General features: G+C 35.6%; 1 protein-coding gene across 6 annotated transcripts in view; it reads right to left on the reverse strand.

Annotated features, from left to right (window-relative positions):
- DGKB (diacylglycerol kinase beta) overlaps positions 1–23,652 on the reverse strand; it is a 298,275-nt gene that overhangs the window by 232,368 nt on the left and 42,255 nt on the right. For all 6 annotated transcript variants that reach the window (XM_054385164.1, XM_054385162.1, XM_054385161.1 and 3 more), the window contains 8 exons: positions 21,833–21,986; positions 17,605–17,745; positions 16,191–16,240; positions 14,882–14,956; positions 14,223–14,342; positions 3,696–3,813; positions 867–955; positions 670–786 (listed from right to left, as the gene is read on the reverse strand). In XM_054385164.1, coding sequence (XP_054241139.1) covers positions 670–786; positions 867–955; positions 3,696–3,813; positions 14,223–14,342; positions 14,882–14,956; positions 16,191–16,240; positions 17,605–17,745; positions 21,833–21,986 — 864 coding nt within the window. The remainder of the gene's footprint in view (positions 1–669; positions 787–866; positions 956–3,695; positions 3,814–14,222; positions 14,343–14,881; positions 14,957–16,190; positions 16,241–17,604; positions 17,746–21,832; positions 21,987–23,652) is intronic.

A 23,652-nucleotide genomic window follows, 5' to 3' on the forward strand; every position in this document is an offset into this window, starting at 1 on the left:
AACAATAATAATAATAGCAAAAACCCAAAAGCCCTAGAAGAAGGCTGAATCTCTCCCCATCCAGATTTAAATCCTGTCCCAGCTAGGAACAGAAATACAGGTATTGCTCCTTCTAGCATGAAGATCTCACTTATAGGTGCAGTGTTCCTTGAATGTCATTAGTTCCAGTTATTTGTTCCTGCTGAATAAGGAGCATAAAAAGTTGTGTGTATTAGACTTGGTGCACAGATTAGTATATTTTAGAGATGTCTCTCCTATTATTCCCAGGCACTCGAAGTCACTGTATCCTACCAGATGTCCTCAATTTCATTTATCTGTCAGTAGACACAAGTTAGGATGTTGACTTAGTATCACAGTACCCTTGACTTCCCCCTGAAAACTCTTTTAGGATCTTTCTGGAAAGTCAGTTACTCTTCAGAGTGACATATGTTATTTTCATTTGTATACTGCTTGAAGCAGAACACACCTTTAAGCATATTTGCTTGCAACAATGAAGGATTCCTATGAATATTCTGCAAATATTCTGCAAATTTCTTAAACACATCCTGTTCACACCCAATGACAAAATTGAATGAGAGCTTTTCAATATGAGGCTAGGAAAAAAAAAACCAACAACACAGATTTTTCTCTCTCTAACTCGTGCTAAAAATTTTACTATAGTATACTCACTGTGATCTGACACCAAACACAGTGAAGTCCAGTCAAGCCTTGGTAGCATTTTATGGTTTTGTGACACTTATCACATTTTGTTGGACAATTTCCTTCTACCCAGAAATGGTGCATTACCTGCAAAAGAAAAGTGTGGATATACATAGAGTTACTAATTTAACAGGCACATGGCAAAATTTATGCCAACCCAAACTTACATCAGTATTCTTTTTGGACTTCACATATGTTTTGATGCAAGATGCAGGAGCTCTTGAGACACAGCGTTCATGGACTGTATACTTGCAAACTGAGAAAAGAAAGACATTAATAGATGTTGAGGCAATAGTCTTTCTGATTACATCCTTATGAAACAAATAACTTTACCAGCATGCCATCTTTATATAATCAATCCAATCAGTCAATGAAAACTCAAACTAAACTGCTTTTTCCATGGAATACAAAAGGCCAATTAGAACAGGAAATACTGTGCAAGTAAGAAATCCAAGAATGCAGTACACTGCATAACAGGAAATGCTTAATTAAATCACAGCTCACTAAATTTTTTTGCAACAGTTCCCAAATGATAAAAATATTAAAGACAAATTGATGACTGAAAACTGGTTTGGTGTCATTTGCTGGTAGAAGAGAAGTCTGTATTTTACAAACTATAAGCATGAGAGCAGCTGGCAAGCACAAAAATAAAACCCAATGAATTTATGTTGTTCCTTCCACTGATTTATAAACCTTAAATGGCTGATTAGTCCATTTCAGATAGCATTGTTTTCATGTACTCCATGTAATCATCCCAAATTTAACTCTTACTTTCCCAAATACCAACCCCTGAGAAGCATTTTTCCCCAACCCTTCCACACCAGTTTTAGGTAACTATATCGTTGATCATGCCCATAAAGATCACACTAGCTGCATCCGGAAAACGTACAAATGTCAGGATACAATGCAAAGCTCCCCTGACTTCAACTATACAACTGTGCCTAGATGAGGAAATAATGATACAGTTTATATCTGCACTCAATAGAGTCAACTTTTAAAAACTGAGAATGAATTTCTCCCTGCATGGTATATGTCTCACGCTTTTGACCTCGAGAGCAATTAAGCACAAAGTACTTCTAAACACCTTGCTTGCACCTATTACACAAACCCAGTGGGAGGCACAGCCATTAATCAGACAAACTGCAGGGAGTAACATTGTTGATTGGACCATGGAGGGATGGGGAGGACCCCTGCAGTTTTCCTTTTTTTTTTTTTTTTTCCTCCCACACAATCTAAAATGCAAATAATGAAATCTATAGCAATGCTTTGAAAATATATTGGAGAAGAAGCTTAGCAAGATTAGGAAATAGTATAATAGTTTTGTAAGTAGACTTATGTCCTTTGCTGCATTAAGTAATTTAAATGGAGCATGTGAATGTTCTACAGATATTCTGGGACTATTGTTCTCACTAAATAAATGCCAAGTAAAATAACTTCTAAAGAGGTGCACTGCAGCAAAGAAAATTCCAGTTCTTGTAAGGCCTTTTTGAAGCAGTTTCCTTGACATAACTCATCTACACATTTCTGATAACTACTAAAGATGATGTTCTACATCATTTGCTTAATAGAATTTTCTCTTTAAAACATACATTGGTCTTCTATTTGCTCACAAGGATTAAGTTTACATGAGTCTGACATAAAAGAAAATTAAAGAACATGTTTCAAGATCTAATAGCCAGTTCAGCATTTTTGATATATCTTTCAGTTACTGTCATCAGCATTTATATGTCTGAAATTATGCTGTTTCTATTTGTTTGAATTTTAATAAATCTCTCTCATTCTACAGTATTGTCAGTGAAATTATATGATATGAAAACACATACATGAAGGATTTACATTTGATTATATTTTAAAGAGATCTGTGGCTCAGAGAGGAGAGAGAAATGGTTGATTCCAAAACTCTCATTTATTCAAACTATTCTCAAATTAAATCAATCGAACTCTACAGGCAGATAGGTCCTGATCAGAAGTGATGGGCTATCTTTCATACCAAAAATGAAGAAAGTAAGTTACACCAAGAAACTGATTAATTTATCAAAAAGAACAATGAAAGGTGACATGATACCATCATGAGAAGAATACAGCAGGTACTAAAGGTCTCATTAATCTAATGGAGCAGGGCATAACGCGAACCAATCATTGGAACCATCTACCAGACATATTCAAATCAGAAAATAGGTCTTAAAAAAAGATGATTAATCATTGGAACACACCACAAAAGAAAGATGTGGATCATCCATCTCTTGAAACATTCTAACAGAGATAAGGTATCCTTCAGTAAGAGTTGGTTTCTCAAGACAGAGGTTGTGAGCTGGTCAAATACAGATTGTTAGGACATACATACAGATACAACTCAAGGAACTGAACTGCAACACCTGCATCCATTGCACCAATGAAAGACAATTTAGATGCCATAGTTTTTCTGTGTTCCTTTATCTTAAAACCTCTGATTAGTTAATATGTGAAAGGACGACAATACTGAGATTTATGATTACAAACCAAGTAAACATATAAAAATTTAGAAGTACTACAGAAAACTGATTCCTGGGAAACTGGAGTTATGACCTTCACAATTACCAAAAGAATTCTGTGTGAAATTTGAGTAATCAAATATGGGACTCAGATGCCAGTTAAGTTGATACCCATTAATAAATACGGATAATAATTATTAATAAATAGAAAAGAGGAGTAACAAAAATATAAGGTTGAAACTTAAGCATGATATTTGTAAGAGAAAAGTAAAAAAAGAGACAGACTCCAAAGGGAACTATTATAACACAGAAACGCCTCCCTTATAAACAGCTTTGAAAGCCCAATATCCTGAAAAAATTAAAAATGGAACCTTGGGCTCTCAAGATTATAAGACAAAGGGAGAGACACAATTGTACTAGCATTGGCTTTGTACTGGGAAGCTACTAGTTCTTTGTTGTGCAGCAAGTGCAATATTTCCAGGAATACACACGTAAGCAAATGGACACTGAAATGCTTATACTCACAAGAACAGCAGAGACCTTGCTTGCCTACTCCGATTAGCATGTTCAAACAAAGATTACAGTAGGCAGGCTTGTTAAAGTGTTTCAATCTCCATACATGCTGCCCATCATCTTTCACATTCTGCACAGGACAAAAAAGAAACAGATTTCACTTAATAAAATAAACAATGAAAAATGTAAGAGCCAATAAAAATTGGAGATTGACTCAAGAACATAAAAGACAAGCTGTTACTTTGTTTAACACTCCGCACCAGATAACTGATATCATAAAAAAAAAAAAATCTTCTAAAGCTCATGGACATCCATGTGTTTCAAAAACGACTCAGAAGAAAAAAAAAACACCATCAGGCAGCTGTCACCACTGTAACACAATGCTAGCAATAAATCTAGGCTAATAATAAATAACAACTTGTATTAAAGCTACCTAAAATTTGTTCTAGATTAGTCCTAAAAGTAAAGGTGCTGCTGGTTAGAAGGTAAAACTCCTTTTTTGGTTTGGTTTTTTTTTTTTTTTTTAAAGAGTACATCTTAATGACCCATAGAATTAGGGACATGTGCCAGCATATGCAATGTGGGTTATCTAACCACAATCCCAGTAATATCTATTGTCAGCTTTAATTCATGTTAACCTACTATCACCAATCTATCTAAAAGCAAGCATTTAAGGTTGTTTGTCCAAAACCAGAGTTAATTAGATTTAAACTCATGTTTTCCAGTTAGCTGTAGCACTACACTCAAAACTTCCATGATTGATCAACTGATTTGCACTTAGACTCAGGGACTCAGTAACTTATGCACATAATTCAAACAGTATCAAATCATTTATGTTTATGAAAGCAAAGTTTTCAGTTGATTCTCCTTTTCTTTCTTAATGGAATCATTCTGAGACTTCACCGTTATTGTAAGTTTGTTTTGGTTTTTTTTTTTTAATGATGTGCACTTAGCACAGATGTAGAATTAATTCTGTAAAATTCCAGGTTTCTTGGCAAGTGTGGCCAACAGACTTTTTCCTTTTTGCAATCATCATAGGTTTTGATTTAAAAAAAAAAATTAGATTAAGCTAATGTAATATTACTTTTTTTTTTTCAATTTTATTTTTTTACCGACTATAGCATCCAATGGAACAAAGGCAGTAAATGTTTATCATCTGGTAATGGGCTGCAGTGGTTTGATTCTTCATTATGTATCACTGAAATACTACAGCCTCGGTCATTTCATTACCAAAAAAAATTGTTACATAGCTAATAAAAGGCACATCAACCTTTGGTTCTCAGAAGCCACATCAAAAGCTGGTTCTCATCCAGTTTCTGATTTCTCACATGAAACTAATTGCCATCATCTATATACAATATTTCTGACTAGATCTTCAATTATGTGAGGGTTTTCACTGATAAGGATGGTCAGTCAAAATAAGTTGGTGGACATAATTTTTAATAAAACCTCCATTTTCTCTCTATATTAAGCATATACTGCATGAGTTATGCCATTAAAAATCAGTATTGCTGTATTCTAAGAGGCAGCTGTTAACAACAAGTCAAAGATGATGAAGACTTCTTCATATTTGTGGTGAAAAAAGAATTCCTGAAGGAAAATCAGTACTCCAAGAAATTGAGAATGTTTCGTTCAAAGCCAGAAGCCAACTTTGATTAATTCCTACAAATTACCTAGAAACAAAAGGAATTGCAAGTCAGCTGGAATATTTTTTTCTCTATGGAGATATCAGGATCAGAGCCTAAGTGGAGTTTCCCCAATATTATCAGCAGGAGTTCAAATGCCATCTCTGACAGCTGGGCAATATCAGGGTCCCTGTTCTGCAGAAAGAGCTGAGCAGATGCCTAACGTGGGATTCTTGGGCTGTCAAAGAGCATGGAAGTTTTCCAATTTTCCCCTGCAGAAGCAGAAATAGATTCTGCAGCTGTGGAGCACTAGAAGCCTGTCAAGCTGCTTCATGACTGGCAGCTGAAGAGGACGTATTTAATTACAAGGAATTCTGCAACTTCTATTTTTCTTTCCATCTTACTACCACATTCCACTAATTTAAAAAGTGCTGCTAAACTACAATATAGTGTCTCAGTTTCAAGTCTTCTCAACGTAGACAATGATTCACTAGACAATAAAGATCATGTAAATCCTTCTGAGAAAAAACAGTAAACCATGTACACTTGAATTTTAACATTACTCAGGTCATCAGGAGATACAGTCATAAACCACAAGCACTTAAAATGTCAACTAACCAGCTTTCCTTAGCAAAATATTTGCTGTTCCTGAAAATCAACCAAAAAAAAACAAAACCAAAAAACCCCTCAAAATCACAATTATTTATAAACTTGCCCATCTTCAACATTACTTTTGTGTTACTTTTTCATTTTAATTTTATTTTTTTAAAGAATGGCCATTACATGTGAATATGTTGCTTCTTATTTGAACAGAACATATGGACTAACTTAGCTGGCATTTTCCTTATCAGAAAAACAAACAAGTCTTGATGTGGGTGTTCTGCCAATTAAAACACTTAACTGTGTTACAGACTGCAACTGATGCAAATCCATTACATAAACACAATGCACTTTTGGAAAATAGCAAATTAAATTTTTGCTCTTGTGCACTGCCAAAAATAAGCAATAAAGTGCTGCATATGATTATGCATGCACATAACTTTTTAAAACACTGCCAAAAGAAAAAAAAAGACATAACGTGAAACAAAGTCCCCTCAGTGCAAGTCTTTAAGTATGAATAAAATACACAATTCTGACACATCAGTGCATTTATTGACATTCACTCATTTTGCTTCCATATCCTGAGAAGGAATTTAAAACCAAAGAATCATTATGAAGATCTCAAAGCAGGGCAGGTACAGTAAAAATCTCTTCCTCCCTTCATTATACATCACTGAAAATGAAGCCTCCATATGCCATATGCAGACTTTAGCACATAATGACAACAGTAACATATATTTTGTTAACAACGGTTCTCTTCATTTACGTCCTGACCCTTCTAGCATGGATTTGATTGCCAAAAGGACCTGACTTTAAAAAGGAAGTCAACCATGAAGGAACCAGACTTAGAATTACTGGAAATGTTTACACAGTCACAGAATTTAGTTGCACATCCCTAATCTGGTTTACTATTAACTTACTTTAGCTTTTTAGTTATTTGTAAATAAAGGTAGCTAAAGAGTTATTACAGTTTCAGGTGCAAAACACAAGGTTCTGAGACTTAAAAACGAGAATGAAAATACAAATTTTCTTCCTAGCAAGTATTCCCTCTCACGATATCTAGAGCATCCGAAATAGCAGCATGCTCAGTTTTTTCCTACAAGAAGTGTCAGTAAAAAGCAACCAAGAGAAGTATGTTAGTGACTCTGCTTTCAGTGCCTAATCCTATTTTGTTTCCGTTTCTTTTATAAATATTTGCATGACTTGAAGACATTTTTATGACTGTTCTTTGGTTACTGTTCAGTCAGTGAGAAGGTAAGAAGAGCATCCATTTAACCACGCAGCACCTCCTCTTAATACAAAAGCAGTTAAGTTCTACACTCCTTTGGTGGCTCTCAGCAAAGAATTCACAATTTTGTTTTGTTCAGTTTGGTTTTGCAAAAGAGTGTTTTTAATTGGAGAGGGAGCAACCTCATTTAAGAGACATGCCACTAAGAAGGACACTCCCCTTCTAGCTTCCGAGATACTATTTTGTTTGTGCTGGAGAAAGGAAAACAAAACTAAAAAATCCATCACTTCACTATCCCTTATCCATACAATCACCAATGAACTATCCTGACCATCCAGAAATGCCTAAGTATTAATATGTATATGACAAAAACCATTAAAAAAAAAAGTGACCACAGGAGGGGAATTCAGCTTGCTTAAACAAGATTCATAATTTGTTACACTATGAAGTGTCCCTGTTTCTAAAGTGGTAGTCATTTGTCACCTGCAGAAATTGCATTTTAAATAATGGCAAATTTGTATACCTGCATGAAATACCATTTTATTTTAAATCTTACATACAGAACAGGTTAGATTTACTCCTGACTTCTCCTGGGCTTTTATCAACCTACAGGCAAAAGGAAAAGCAGGACTGTAGTAAAGAAAGGCATCTGCAAACTTCCTGCAAAGAAGTGGGAGCTGGCACAGCATAAAAGTAGACAGCACTGTCAGGAAAGAGATGTGCACTTTTCTAGCAGCTCCTGCCATGAAGTCTTAAAAAGCATTAACATTTCCCCCTCTGCTGGCAACTCCGTGAAATGATGCTGGTAAAACAACTCCTTATCACTTGGGGTGAGCTTGCTTCCCAGCTGGTAAGGAGCTGTCACAAAAGGGGTAAACTACAGCTTCTTCTAGCAGGGGCATGGTTTTGCCCTTCGTACATATGGAAACAACATAGCGCACATCACCACTTCAGCCTTTTAGAGAATGCCAGATTCAGACAGGACTGGAACAATAAAAGGCTGGATCACCCTCATTCCTCACTGAATAAAAGAAATACAACTCTACAAAACTGCCTAGCTTTAAAAAAGTTATTTTAGACTTCAGCCTGAGAGAGGTGCAAAAGACCCCACATCAGTCTTGCAAAAGTTTGCAAGTGCTCAGTTTGCTTTCACTTTCAGATACTCAGAGCACAAAAAGTAAGCCAAAAATACTGTAATATACAACGTAAGAAGCAGTATTTCCAAAACATGGATTCAGACATGAGTGTTCCATCCCATACTTAATCAAAAAGGTTAAAAACCTTTTAAATTACTTGAGTGTAATAGCATAATACTTGCTGCTTGAGGATCAGAAATGAAATTCTAAGACTATTTCCTTCTGATTTAATAGCACAGTCACACTTCAACACAAATCTGTCTGTCCCATTGAGATTTACTTTGATTTAAACGGTGAAGTGGGTTGAAAGTGATAACTGGCGACTTAGAAGACAGGCACAGTGGTCTGGTTTCATACTATGAATGACTTTACGAAGCATTTACTGTTCATTTTCCCTCGCCCTTAGGGCAGCTTTTCAGCAACTGCAGGGTACCAGATCCAGTGCAACTCTGACATCTAGTGGCCAGTGAGGAGGGAAAACAACACTCTTGGATTTTTGTGGTGGGATTTTTTTTTTTTTTTTTAGAAACACCAGCACCTGTGAACTTGCAGCTTATACCTACTTTTTGTACCACCACTGAGAGAAGAAGCCACAACATATGGCATGGAATCACTTTAGAAATCAAGTGATTTATTACTTGATAAGATCACGTGAAATAATTTCAGAGAGATGAGGAACTTCTAGCTAAGAGCAAAGTACAACATTCATGGTTGTCAAAAACTCTTACGAAGTGAACCATCATTATGTAACTTTTTGTGCCCGGATTACAAAGAGCATTTTAAGTAATGCTAGGAGAGTCAATCGGTAACTCAAACTTCAGTGACAATGTTGACATACTTCAACAGAACAAAATAAAACAGTCAGAAACTTTGAAAGGAATTAAATAAATCAGTTGTCTCTAGCATGCAATAGGCCTCATCCCCAAAGTATAATTATCAACCAGGAGAAGTAATGGAAGGGCCAATCTGTGTTTGTATGGGAGACAAACAACTTATTGCTTTAAAAAGCAGAATTAAATTTGAAAGGTTGGTAAAGACTGAGAAAACTGCAGACTGAAGTGTGACAACTCATCTCATACATTTATTATTAAAAATTGCATCACATCAAATAACTATTTCCTTTATCACAGAATGACAAAATGCTAGGGATTGGAAGGGACCTTGAAAAATCATCAAGACTAAACCCCCTGCCAGAGCAGGATTATCTAGAGTAGGTCACACAGGAATGCATCCAGGTGGGTTTTCAATATCTCCAGGGAAGAGAGACTCCACAACCTCTCTGGGCACCCTGTTCCAGTATTTTGTCATCCTCGCAGTGAAAAAGTTTTTCCTTATGTTTACGTGGAACCTCCCATGCTTGCACCTATTGCCCCTTGTTCTAACCCCAGCTCCATCCTCCAGACTCACATCCTTCACGTGTTTACAAACACCAGTAAGATCACCCCTCAGCCTCCTCTTCTCCAAGCTAAAGAGACCCAGCTCCCTCAGCCTTTCCTCATAAGGGAGATGTTCCACTCCCTTAATCATTTTTGTGGCTCTGTGCTGGACTCTTTCAAGCAGTTCCCTGAGGTCCTTCTTGAACTAAGGGGCCCAGAACTGTAAACAATATTCCAAGATGTGACCTCACCAGGGCAATTACCTACCATTTTTTTATTCGTGAAATTCTCATTACTCATGAGGGAATTTCTTGGAACAACTTCCATGAAATTGGCACAATTAAATCTCAGATTATGAATTATGGGGCTTAAAATTTCCAGTAGGTGCAGTACAGAACATATTCAGCCACTGCTAAGTGGAAAAAGTAAAGTCATCCAAGTACAAATGGATTATACATATCTACAATTCCAAGGTCTTGGCTTGCAAAATGAATTTCCAAATAGTATCCATATCACAGCACCTATATAGAATAAGAACCAATTAAGTTCTTCTTTAACTTCTTTATCTTGTACTGAAATTGTTTGTTTAGACAAATAAATACACCTTGAAAAGCACCAAAATAAGAATACAGTGTCTTACTTTGGAACATTCACAGTAAGAAAACTCTGCATTTCTAAGATTTACCTTCAAAGCAACTCTAAACTTTTAGGCAGAAGTAGAAAGCATAAAACCCAGTAAGATCAAATAAACTGAGTATTTAGGCTGCAAAATGAGACTTTCTCCCTTTAGCTCTATGACTCTAAACTGCTCTCACAACATTTAAATTAATTTAGTAATTCCAACTAAATTTGAGAGGGCATTAGAAGTTTTCTGACAGTCTAGAAAGGAAGTCAGAATGGAGGGGGCTGAGAGAGATAGATCCATCTGAAAAAACATCAGGCATATTTCCTTATTACTTCTTTTAACTTGGCAAAAGTGGGCTGGCTAATATTTGTAATAGCAACATAACATTCCTGTCTCTTTCAGGAGGGGATTACTGAGGAAGTCTGAGAGCAAAGACCACAATCCTGTGAGATATTGGATTATCTCAACCCCATGGTTTAAAAATACTAACTTGTTTATTCTTTTATTTTTGGATAATATAGCTCCATATGCCACTTGAACGTTTCTTTGATTTTTTTTTTTTCAATTATTGTAAATAAAGCATCTAATATAGTATGTAATAAAAATCAATTGAAAGGCTTTAAAAGTAATATAGAACTTGTACATGATATCTGGCTTTTTTGTATGGCTCTTGAAGAAAACTAAAGATTAAGTACAAACAATGTAGCTGAATTCTGAGGGTACTATAACAAATCTTCAACTAAAAAAAATATCATAGTTTCACTGATAATTACCATAACAAATTACAGAATCACAGAATTATCAGGGTTGGAAGGGACCCCAGGGATCATTTAGTTCCAACCCCCCTGCCATGGGCAGGGACACTTTCCACTAGATCAGGTTGCCCAGAGCCACATCCAGCCTGGCTTTAAAAACCTCCCTGGGGCTTCTACCACCTCCCTGGGCAACCTGTTCCATCCACTGTCTGACCACCCTTAGTGGTGAAGAACTTCTTCCTAACATCTAATCTAAATCTCCCCTCCTCTAGCTTGCATCCATTCCCCCTAATCCTATCACTACCCAACACCCTAAAAAGTCCCTCACCAGCTTTCTTGTAAGCCCCCTTCAGATACTGGAAGGCCACAATAAGGTCTCCTTGGAGCCAGCTGAGAAACTTGCATTGTTTATACAAGCTATAGCAAAGTTAAGCATCTTGCAGTAAGTAAATGGGCCCCAATCCAACACAGATTAAAGACTTCACTGGTGGTGTAATCTTTTAAAAAAAACTACAATGATAATTCTTTGTCACTATTGCATTGGACAAGCTCTGAAACTGATGTCTGGGATTTGAGATTCCAGCATTGCTTAAGTTCAGCATAGACCCAAAGTGAAGTTGGCTAAAGTGAAAAGGCGGCAAGACAATTATTGGTTGGTTATGGGGGGTTTCTGGCTTATTTTCAACATATGAAGACTTCCTGCTCTTTATTTTCATGTACTAATCAGCCTGTGGAAAACTTTTAAGATACCAGCACTTTATTATTTGATTACTGAGTCCTAAAGACTCTTAACTTCTCATCATCTAACTAAAAGGAGACAAAAAGATAGCCAAAATGCAGTTTCAGAAAGCTGTGTTAGCAAAACCTTAGAACAACATGTAAAAAGAAATAATTGGAATGATGCACTGGAATGAAGAGCTTGGATAATACATTAGATGCTGTAAAAACATCAAAATCAAGCCATCACATTACACAAAATAACAATGGACAGGCATAAGGGATTTTACTTTCCTGATTTAACTTTTCAGTGCCCTAAAATACACTTAGCTTTGAACATTTCGAACTCTGTACAAACAGAAGCAGTATTTATTTGCTGGTTTCATGGGAAATTTAAATATCTTGCTTTTTTGTCTACATGTTATGCAAGTGGCTTAAGAAATCAAGAGCATTTTTAAGCATGGAAAATGAAAGCCCTTTTAGAAGATGCCATCATTTCCTAGTAAATCACTAGCAAATCACTAGCAATTCAGTTTGTACAGTCCTGTAGGTAATGGACTTCAATCACAGTACAGTAAAGTATTAAAAAAAACATTAAAAGCCACCCCATCCATTTTATTCCAACTTTCACTTAATAAAACTACGCCTGTTGATCAAAAAGATATTTTGGATACTATTATAATATGATTTCACAACTGTACAGTTATGTCTCTTCAGCAGAAAGTAGAGGGAACACTCTTGATGACAGAAATGCTGACCTATGATGATAGCAGGGTACAAAATTTTAATTGGTGTTAACATGTTTTTGTTATTTCCATTGTAAAGCTAAGAACAGCAAGATAAATTATCTAACAACTAGTAAGAAAATCACTAAATTTAAAATGTACTAAATAAATTTACTAATAACTAGTAAAAATACTCAGATAAAATGTCTGATCACATACATTTACATATCTTCTTTCTAATAGCTTCTGCTGTCAGGTGAAAATAGATCTCTAAAGAAGGATCTGCATTAGTTTATCAGGGAATTTAAGGAGTTTTAAATTTAGAAAGAATGAAGTATAGACACTGAAAAATACTCCCAGAACACTACCTGTACTGAACTGACTGCCAGTTTATCTGCTATATTGGTTGTTATATTGGTTTGTTTAGAGTAATTCTAAGGAAACAGTAGAATTCAGCCTGGCAAAGGTCTGTTTGATTACAGAGAAGTAATCTAACATTTTTGCTACTGAGTCACAGTGATCCAAATGTACTCCAAATTATCCTCAGTTCAGGTATTTAGCTGGTGATTTGATTAATAAGATTTTGCAAGAATTAGAAACTATAGACACTATTTTGTTGCATATTTCCCTATAGAAAATCTCAGTATGAGCATGTTTTGTGAAACAAAATACCACAGAGCAACTACAGCGGTCTAGGATTAGTTCAGGCTGGAGCAGTAGATGGGGAAAGTAAACATTACTTATTTTTTCACCTCTCTATCTGAAAGACAAACTTTAGAAGAACTGAATGAAAAAGGATTTCTCTCAAGTAACAGGAAAGCATTTGAAACATATGCTAAAATACATATGCTCAAAATTAGCTCAAATACAGGACAGCAGGTGGCACTGGCAGCATGCCAGTGTTAAAACAGCTGTGTTGAACTCGTATAAAATCGATCCTATTACATCTGTCTAATCTTTAATGTCAAGTTGTAAATGCACAGAATATAAGCTCTTCTTAACACTCTATCCCTGGTGTTCATGTTCTCTTTGAAATGTCTACTTAGTATAGAATATTAAGATAGTTAGAGAGATAGAACTGTCTTCACAGGGATGTATCATGACAGGACAAGAGTCACCAAGTAATAATTGCTGTAGAAGAAACTCCATCTGTGTCTACTGTAAAAAAAGCTCTTTCCCTTGAGAACAATTAATACTGGGAGAGGTTGCCCACAGAACTGGTGGAATACACCTCACTGAAATTATTCATGACTGGGCTTGACAGGGTCCTAGGTATCTCAATCTGTGACCCTGCCTTTATTAAGTGGCTAGAGCAGATGATCTCCAGACATTCCAATCTAGACTGTTCTGCAATTTAGCATGGTTAGGCCACACAACACATCACCATGCCAAGAAGCCTAGACACTGCTCCAAACTAGCTGTAACATACATATGCGGAGTAAAACGTTCTTATCAGATTCTACTGCAGCTAGGATTTAACAATATGCTATTAACAGGGTGAATTAATCAGCTTTCTACAGCTTCTAGCTCCAGAGCTGGCTCATTTGGTGTAGCTTCACATATGCTATTGTACTTGTGATTTCAAAGACACACTTCTGGCTCTTTGCATGTCATTCAGCCACAGTAAAAGAGAAAAAAAAACATAAAAGGCAAAGAAAAAAAACATTCCTTACATAAGCCTCAAAGAAACTAACCTGATGGTCACTGCTGGCATGCAAGCAGAAACTTGACACTTTTATGGTAATTACTTACATTTTCTAACCCCAGAAGGACCAAAAGCGGGATTGTTGTCATTCCTCCTTGGATCCACTCCTCTAAGGAAACAGTGCCATCATGATCATAGTCAATTTCTTCCATCATTTCATGCAGGATCTACAGAGTTTAACGAAAAACTTCGTAAATTCCATACTGTAATAGAGCAACTTTCTGTTAGAACTTATGCAGAAGTCTAACTCCCTTGTCCACTTGCAAAAAGCAAGGAAAATACTATTGGTGTGGGATTTGTAGTAAAATGAGTACTGACAGTTCAGAAAATGAGGTGTCATATTCCTATTTACATTTTATAACCACCTAAAGTTTCCAAACCAACTTCTGTCCTGTTGTATACTTACTACATACAATAGAAATAAGAGGTAGCTACTATAAAGGAATTTTCAGAGACAAACTAGCTCTACTATAAATGTTAACTATTATGTCCACTGAAGAAAAGCCTTAAACAGTAGCAACCATGTTCACAGATCAGATTTAATCAGAAAAATACTTGTAAAAGTGCCAACTGATAGTGTCATAGTGGACCATAGACCATTACTAGTTCTATCTGACTAACATATCATATGTTGACATGAAGTATCAGGAAATGATTAAAGGCCATCTCTAGAACATTAAAAGCTTTTTATAAAAATTACACTTACTGGACTCAGTTCAGTAACATCCCATTCAAGGTATTCTGCAACATGCATCATTTGAGCAATAATATTTTCCAGTTCCTACAGGTGAATGAAAAAGAATAATATTTAAGGTAATATTATAAAAACAAATTCTACTTAAAGCAACTTACAATTCAAACATGTTGTATTCAGTGACACTCTGTCATCAGTTTCTAATGAAATGTCCTTTACACTGGAAACTGTCCACTCTTAGGTCAATGTGCTTCATCAGCAAAACTTGAGGCATAGACTTCAAAGCATACGGGGAGGTTTTTAAAATACAGCCCCACAGCCAAAATACAGCTTCTGGGTTGAGAGTAGAAACAGATTTTTCCTTCCTAGCTGATCATTGCTTTAACGATGTGAAGTCTACCATGTCATGTAACAACATACAGTCCTTTAAATTTCAGCACCTTATTTTTTCTTTTACCATTACAGTGTTGTAATTTCCCTTGATCACATATCACTAGTGCTCTTCCATATTCATATATACAGTTTGGCTGGTAAATATGTTCCAATGCTTATCTAGAACCATTCTGAATTCTCATTTGTATTTATCATGCATTAAGTTTGAAATTCATGTTTGGTATTCCCTAAAACTACGATATAGTATTTACTTTGCACCTCTATACAAATTACCTTCCCTATTCCTTTGTCACTTCTCTTCTTCCCCAACCCACTCTATGCTGTCTTTACTCCACAGAGGTTATGGGGGGGTAGGGGGGGAAGAGAAAAAAATAGAGCTGCCAATAGAATATTTATCTTTGTTAGCTAAGAGAAAAAAAAAAGGTTACATCTATCTCTGACTGACTACAAACATGTGGTTGGGCTGCTCCTCAGAACTTTGTCTTTAATATTGTTCCTCCCTTCTTAATAGCAGCACAGACATTCTTACATCTCTCTACATATATCCAACTGTGTGACTCTCGTACTTCCCACTTTTAATGAAATCTTTATATATGGTGCTTTTATATACATCTCCCAGAAGCATACTAGAACTTTAGTAATCATATTAATATGTCTCCTACAACACTACAGTTAAAAATCAGAAGACTATGGAATAAGAATCCATGATGACAGCATCAGCTTGAAAATATAGTTGGAGCAACAGCAGCTTAATGGAAAAGAAAATCTGTAAGTTACTTCCAAAATGGGTGACTTTTTATCAACTGCAGTTTATATTCCTCCTGTTAATTCAGGATAAATTAAAACTTGACTTGGATTAATGTAGTTTTGTATAGGTATGCCATTCTGACATAGGTTTACAATGCATTAAGATATAGAAACAACATACCGAACTATCCAGGTAACCATTCCCATCTGTATCATATAAGCGAAACATAACTAAAGGAAAACAAAAAGAGAAAGAAATTCAGTTAGAAAACATAGCAACAACCTTATTTTGGAAAAAACAAACAAACAACCAAGCAACCAAAAAAACCACAAAACACCAAACTGGAAAAAAAAAAACAAAAAAAACAACAACAAGAGAACAAACCAAAATACAAAACCATCAAAGCTGAGTTTCAAAGAAAGGACATTTTCCTTTAATGATCCTGTCCCTTTGTTGTACCAACTCCTGACACCAGGGGAGGCAACTAACCTTCCAATTTCATGCTATGGCTATGCATAGAGCTCTTCAGAGTAACTTGCTACTACAAAACACGTTTTTTTATTGTAAATTGAATTAAATCCTAAGATCTTATCTTTCCTGTGCTTGTGTTCTGAAAATATATGCAGGCACACATCTTCATATTGTAGCCATATGTTAAACAAACTGATATTGCCAAAATTGAGGAGTGCTCCTTACAATCAATCTTTGCTGAAGCAGAAGTATTGGTGATCCTAAGAGTACAAAGTTATCATTGTAAGCTAACCAAAGGTAATCATGGTATTTCAACAACATGAAGTCATAAAACCTTGTAATGAATTCCTCATTCTGGCAGAACCAACCTACTGTTTGCATTTCCTATCACATGGACTGTTTATATTAGTGATCCCACAGTTCTTTTATAGACAGACCAACTATAAATATCAAAATATATTTGGTCTCAGTAAGGAATATATGGTTGGATTGACTGATTATCTATCTGGAAAACTAGCTTCTAAATTCTATAATGGGCAAGCACACAGTATTTTTCTTTTTGTTTTTTTTCCTTCAATTCACAGATCAAACTCCCAGTTTCTGAACAGACAGACACGTTTGGCTTTAACAAATCAAGTAATTTAAGTAATTTATAACTTCCATTGTTAAATACACAGTCCAAAAAGTGGTGCAGACTTGGATCATTCTTGGCTTTCCTGTATTCACTAATACTATAGAGCCCACAGCCCATATCAACAACTATTCTTTGCTTCAATTCCTTTTTCTACAGATTATTCACCACTCGAGGCATCCTTGGTGTATTTAATTTCTTCTTCTCAAAATTGGTATTAATTAAGTGACAACAGTATAGAAAGTATTATTTTAACTGCAGAATGGATGATTTGTGTCCTAAATAAAAAAAATCATTATTTAAAATTTCATCAAATTGATACTATTAGGAAGAATAAAAAAGATGGTTCCCGCAACAATGGGTCATCTAGAACTATATTTTTATACTACAGCTACTCAATACTGAGTCTTAAACTCAGAAAATGTAGATTTTTTTTTTTTTGATAGCTTATTGAAATAAATACATAAAGTTAACTTAAAGAAAAGAACATACATTCTAACTTGTCTTCAGGTCTTCCTCTTTCCAGCAATGATAAATAGCAAACAATATCTTTCAGCTGGATCATTTCTGGTAAATGTAAGTTAGCAGGAGTAGGAGGTCGGGATGTAGAAGTACCTTTGTTAAGTCTCAGACCTGAAAATAGCACATTGCCTTTGTTACTTAATATACAAGAAGAAAATTAGAACATAACTCTTGCATACATCCACCTCTGTTTTATGTGAATCTCAGAGGAGTTCTTAATTTAATGTCGTTTTAAACAATTAATGTTCACAGTTTATCCTGCAAAAGCAGAATTATAGTGGTAGTGAAGTTTTAAAATACTATACAGGTAAAGCAAACTATTGGGAAACAAACAAACAAAACCAAACAAACCAAAACCCCACAACAAAAAACCCCAAAACAACCAAAAATGACACAAAAAACCCCCCAACAAACCCACAAAAAGCCCAACCCTTCCCATGATTATGGAAATGGAATAACCTTTCCTTTCATTTGTGTTGCTCTGATGTCCTCTGACTAAAAAAAGAATTTGATGAGTATTTTTATTTGCCTACATTATATCATAGAATCATGGCCTAGGTTGGCAGGGATCTGAGAGAGCATCTATTTCAACTCCCCTGCCATGGGCAGGGACACCTCTCAACTAGACTTGGTTGCCCATGGCCTCATCCAGCACTGTTTTAAACACCTGTAGAGAGGGGGCATCCTCAACCACTCTGGGCAACCTATTCCAGAGTCTCACCATGCTTGTAGTGAAGAACTTCTTCCTAAGATCCAGTCTAAATTTACTCTCCCTCAGTTTGAAACCATTCCCCCTAGTCTTGTGGTTAGACACCCGTATGAAAAGTCCCTCTCCAGCTTTCCTGTAGGCTCTACTTCAGATACTGGAAGGAAGCTATAAGATCCCCATGCTGGACAACCTCAGTTCTCTCAGGCTATGTTAATTTAAGCCTGTGTGATAAAAAAATACCTACACAATGATGCACCACTTCCTTGTGCTTGTAGAAGCTTCATCTAACAAACAAACTGACACCAGTTACACCAACTGAAGATGTTTTAGTGCAAACAAGAACTGTTAGTTCCAACTGTGAGTGTTCTCTAAAAAGAGAGCTGAATGTGTATCTGAGCCTCAGCTACAGAATACTATGAAAAAACACCATATAGTTAAAATAAATTTTATTAATTATGATCAAGACCAGATGCAGTATTTCAGAACTGAAATACAAGGTTCAACATTGTCAAACTTTCTGTTTAAAGAGAACATGAATACAACCACTCCTGATGATATTACTGCAATCCGCAGGACAAATAAATAGAGGGGAAAAAGGGAGAGGAACAGGACAACACAGAGAAAGCAGTAATAAAACTTCTGATGTAAGTATGTTACATTTCTCACTGACATCTAAAGATGAAACTCCACAAGAAGATTTACCATTCTTAAATATTTTCTACAACTAATTCAGAGCAGATCCACACACAATGTGCATATAAAATTTCTCTCATCTATTTGTCTTGCACAAGTTAATTACTGTGGCAAATGGAAACAAAATTCTGTTGGTTTTCCCCACCTCCCCTACTTTTAAAGTTGAAAAATTTCATTACAATCTGAAGACATTTTCAACAGACTATTCAGGTAAGGGTAAAAAAAATAATTCACTAAATCAGTGCAAATTAGCATGCAGAAATGGTATCTCTGAATCATGTTTATGGATGCAGAAAGATAATATTCAATGAATAAAAAGATTTAATAGGGCAGTGCTCTATTGGATGAACTTAATGTCGATTAAGCACACTTAAAATTAAAACATTACAAAATTTTAAGCATTTAAGATGCTACCTTTAATCACACAATTTACACAAATCGTTCACATCCCAGTTATGTGAATCTCATGCACAGAATAAGAAAGTATTATAAAACTTGAGCGAACTAATGTCAAAAACAGAGTTCTGAAATCCAAATGAAAAGCATGCAAATGTTAAGGTATCTTCTAGCTTATCATCAGGTGCAAGGTGTAGGCTGAAGTATTGCTTCTTAATCAGAGGTGGGAAAGGGGAGGCTATAATGTGCTTACAGATGACTTACAGCGCTGCTGCTTACCTGGCACCTGCTTCCATCTCTCTTCAGTCACCTTAACTGAAAACACAATTTATTAACAGACATGAGTGGATCAAGAGGTACTAAGTAAAAAATGGACACATACTAGAGATATTTATGAAACTTGCTACTTCCCTTGTGATCTTCTCTAGCTATCATGTATCTTCCCATTTTCCAGAAGTGTCAAATATACTTACAAATTTGTTTCCCAGTATGGTTGGGTTTGTTGGGTTTTTTTTTTTTTTTTTTTTTTTTTTTTTTTTTTTTTTTGGGGGGGGTGGTATTTTTGGTTTGGTTTGGTAGGTTGGTCTTCACTATTGGTAACATTTAAAAATTACTACATGTCCTAAACCAAATGTTTCCATAATTTTCACTTGCACATCAAAATATATCCACACACACCTTTATTTTCTTTAAATGCTACAAATCATCAAGATGTATCAAGTACTTTCAGTCCCATGCAATTCAATTGCAGTACGGATTGCAATACATTTTGAGGCACAAATAACTTGCCTGAGGGAAACTGAATTGTCTCTCTCAAGACACTGTGGATATAACAATTTATCAAACAGTGCTTCTGACATTGTATGAAATATAAATGGAGGACTAATCTGGTCTCATGTTACCTTATTTCTGAAGTTCCTAGTAACAAAAAAGATAAAAACTAACTACAAAAGTACGTGAAAAAGAAAAAAATTAGGAGCATTACAGTAAGAAACAGTATACAGTTTATACAAGAGTAATAACACCCATCACAATGAAGAATACTAGCACTAGTACTACTAGTAGCAGCATTAATATATAAATATAAAATTGTTATTATTAATAACAGCAGACAGTAATAACAACAACAATAATAAAATTCTTTTACCACACACAGGAATAAAATTTATCAGAAAGTAACAAAAGAAGAAAGCAGAGTTTAGCTGTGAATCTAATCTAATCTGGCAATGACCAAAACCCAGCTGTTTGCCATTTCTACATATGAAGTGTCAAAACTCTTGAAGTACAACCACAGAATAATAAAAGATGATTTGTAAAAATAATTGTACGTAAAAACACAGCTTAATAAATAAATATGCACTATTTAAGGACAGCTGCTATTCAGTTACCAGGCAAGACATGTTATGCATAAAAGATTACTAATTTTGGTGGTTGATATAGAGCATATTTATTATTGATGCCACTCAGTGATGAAAACATGACACAAACATCAATAAAAAAGTAATGAAAGTAAAAATGAAATTGTGTTGCTGAGACTTTATAAGTCAGAGTCTACATTCATAACTCAAAACAATGCAATGCTGAAAATGTATGACATTCAAAATATACCTTGCAGCATACAATAAAGAATATATGTAGATAATCCCTTAAAAATTCTGTTGCAAAGAATCTTTAAAGAGAATGAATCACTTGCCTTAAAGACTTTCCCAAACCCTTAAGAGCTGTAACTAACAACAGAAGGTTTTCAATACTCCACACAACTGATTACAACCACAGTCCACTAAAGCCTACTGCTATACACAGTAACAAATGTACCGAATTTTAGCACTACTTTGCATGGAAGTATTTAACATGTTATGTCCTGTGAACTCAAAATCACTTTAAATAAAAATGCTCAATTCGGCATGGAAATTTAAAACTCCATTCAAGAAGACCTTTACATTAGAAAAAAAAAAAAACACTAACACTTACAGGTCATTTAAAATATCAGTAGCTGATATGAATGTAGGATTACTAATAGCAGTATCACAGAAACTGTAAAGCGCCAGCAAGCGTCTCCTGCACAAAGATGTGAAGGTTGCTTGAGTGTTTATGGAGTAGAATAGGCAGCAAGACCGTGCAACCACCACAATATGATCAGTATGAACGCGACAAAGACTGTCCACTTGGTGTCTCAGTTGCATCATTATTCAAAATTAAAAAGATAAAACCATCGAATTTGCATTTCTTTTCACAACATTTCTTGTTCATAATTGAGGTAGTTGCTCCAGTTTCACAAACACCAGAACAAATCCAAGAAAAACATATAGCTTAGAATTCCATATATTTACAGCTATCAGGAGTAAAGTAACAGAGGTAGGGAACCTTCAGCTCTTATATTACTGTGGCTTTATTACTTACCTCCAGGAAGGTGCTGAGGTTTGTTTTTTATTAATGGGCTGCAGTGAGAGATTTTGTTGCTAAATGACGTAAAAAGATGCTCAGTGAAATCATCTGGTAAGTCTGCCTCCAGAAAAGTCTTCATGAACAGCCTGAACCCCTCTAAATCAATTGTCTAGAGGATGGGGAAATAAAAAAAAATAAAAATAAAACAAGGAGGGGAAGAAAACAAATGTTTTCAATTTTTTATTTTGCAAAAACTTCATACTAATCCATCAAACACCATTCTGCTAACAAAAAACTGTAGCCTGTCATTGAAATACTGATCTCTGAAAATACAGCCTGGCATACCTACTCTTGAAAGTGACTGACTACTGAATGAATTATTAATTTGAAAACTCAGTATTGCTACAATAGCCCAGAGCACACTGTAAGATAACCCAGATAAAATTCAGGATCTTGAAACTAAGTTCCATGCTCTCATTTCTTGATCAGAATGTGGCTGAACAGCACATCACTGCAACCAAAGGCACCTACAGAGCTGATTGGGATATACCCAGCAACTCTAGCTTTCCTCATAATTTGATAAACACGGATGCCTAATGTAGGGAATTGAAGACCTCCTATCTTTTCCCAGGTGGCAATAATATTTCTCTGGTACTTGTCAAAGAGAAACTAATCATGCTGTCTTAAATAGGTTCAGATGGTCAAATCAGAGTGTTGAGATATGTAACATTACTTGCAGGGAAAATATAATAATCATGAAACATTTATCCTTTAGTTTAAGTTTTGCTTTTTCCAGCAAGGTAAGGATTGATTAATGAAAGTTCACTGATGATTTCTCCTGGTAAGAAAGTACTGAAAGAACATCTTAAGTTGGAAGGGACCCAAAGGATCATCCATTCCAACTCTCTGCTCCTCACAGGACTACCTAAAACTAAACCATATGACTAAGAGTCTTGCCCAGACACTCCTTGAATTCTGGCAGAATTCATGTCTTGACCACTCTTCTGGGGAGTGTGTTCTAATGACCCTTCCCTAATGTCCAGTCTGAATCTCCCCTGATGCAGCTTCATGTAATTTCCTCATGTCCTGTTACTGGTCACCACAGAGATCAGTGATTCCCTCTCCCCTCTGCCATCCTTGAGGAAGCTATAGACTGCAATGAGGTCCCAGCAATGTAAAGCATTATAATCCCATTTTATCCTGCTAGTACAGAACCACTAAAGATAAAGGTATTCTGAAACATACCAAGAAAGGTTAAGACAACTTCAGTTTTATCTCAGAAATAACTGTGATGCAACCACATACTCATCAACGATGCTACTCCGTTAGCTACATGGTTGTAAAACAAATTATCAATCATTAATCCACAAAACACAGTGTTGCTGTCAAATCAACTTAGAGGAATTTCCCTGTGATTCAGGAAGCCCCCATTTCTCCACAGAAAACTCCTTTGGTTCAGCACAGTGAATACAACATTAGAGGGAAAAGACTAGCAAGAAACACCTTGAAACCATGCCAGAAAAAGAAAATGGAAGTTAAATTTTTAAAGTGCCTCAGTAACTTTAGAATCTGAGTCACAGTATAAATAATTTTTACAATTACTTTAATATCATTTCAACACTCTGGAGCAAGGATTTCTCTCTCCCTGCCTTTTTTATATGTAAAATATTTACAAGATGCAGAAATTTTATGTCCACATGAAATAAGGTGTTTCCCATTAAGGCCAAGCTTAACTGCCCCAGGGTAATGCTTTAAATGTGCATCACTGTCCTTACAAGGGACCAACAACACAGATTGCAAAATCCAGCTGATGTTGTGCAAGTCATTATTATTAG

Source organism: Indicator indicator, chromosome 11 (genome assembly GCF_027791375.1).
Source record: "Indicator indicator isolate 239-I01 chromosome 11, UM_Iind_1.1, whole genome shotgun sequence".
Lineage (NCBI taxonomy): Eukaryota > Metazoa > Chordata > Aves > Piciformes > Indicatoridae > Indicator > Indicator indicator.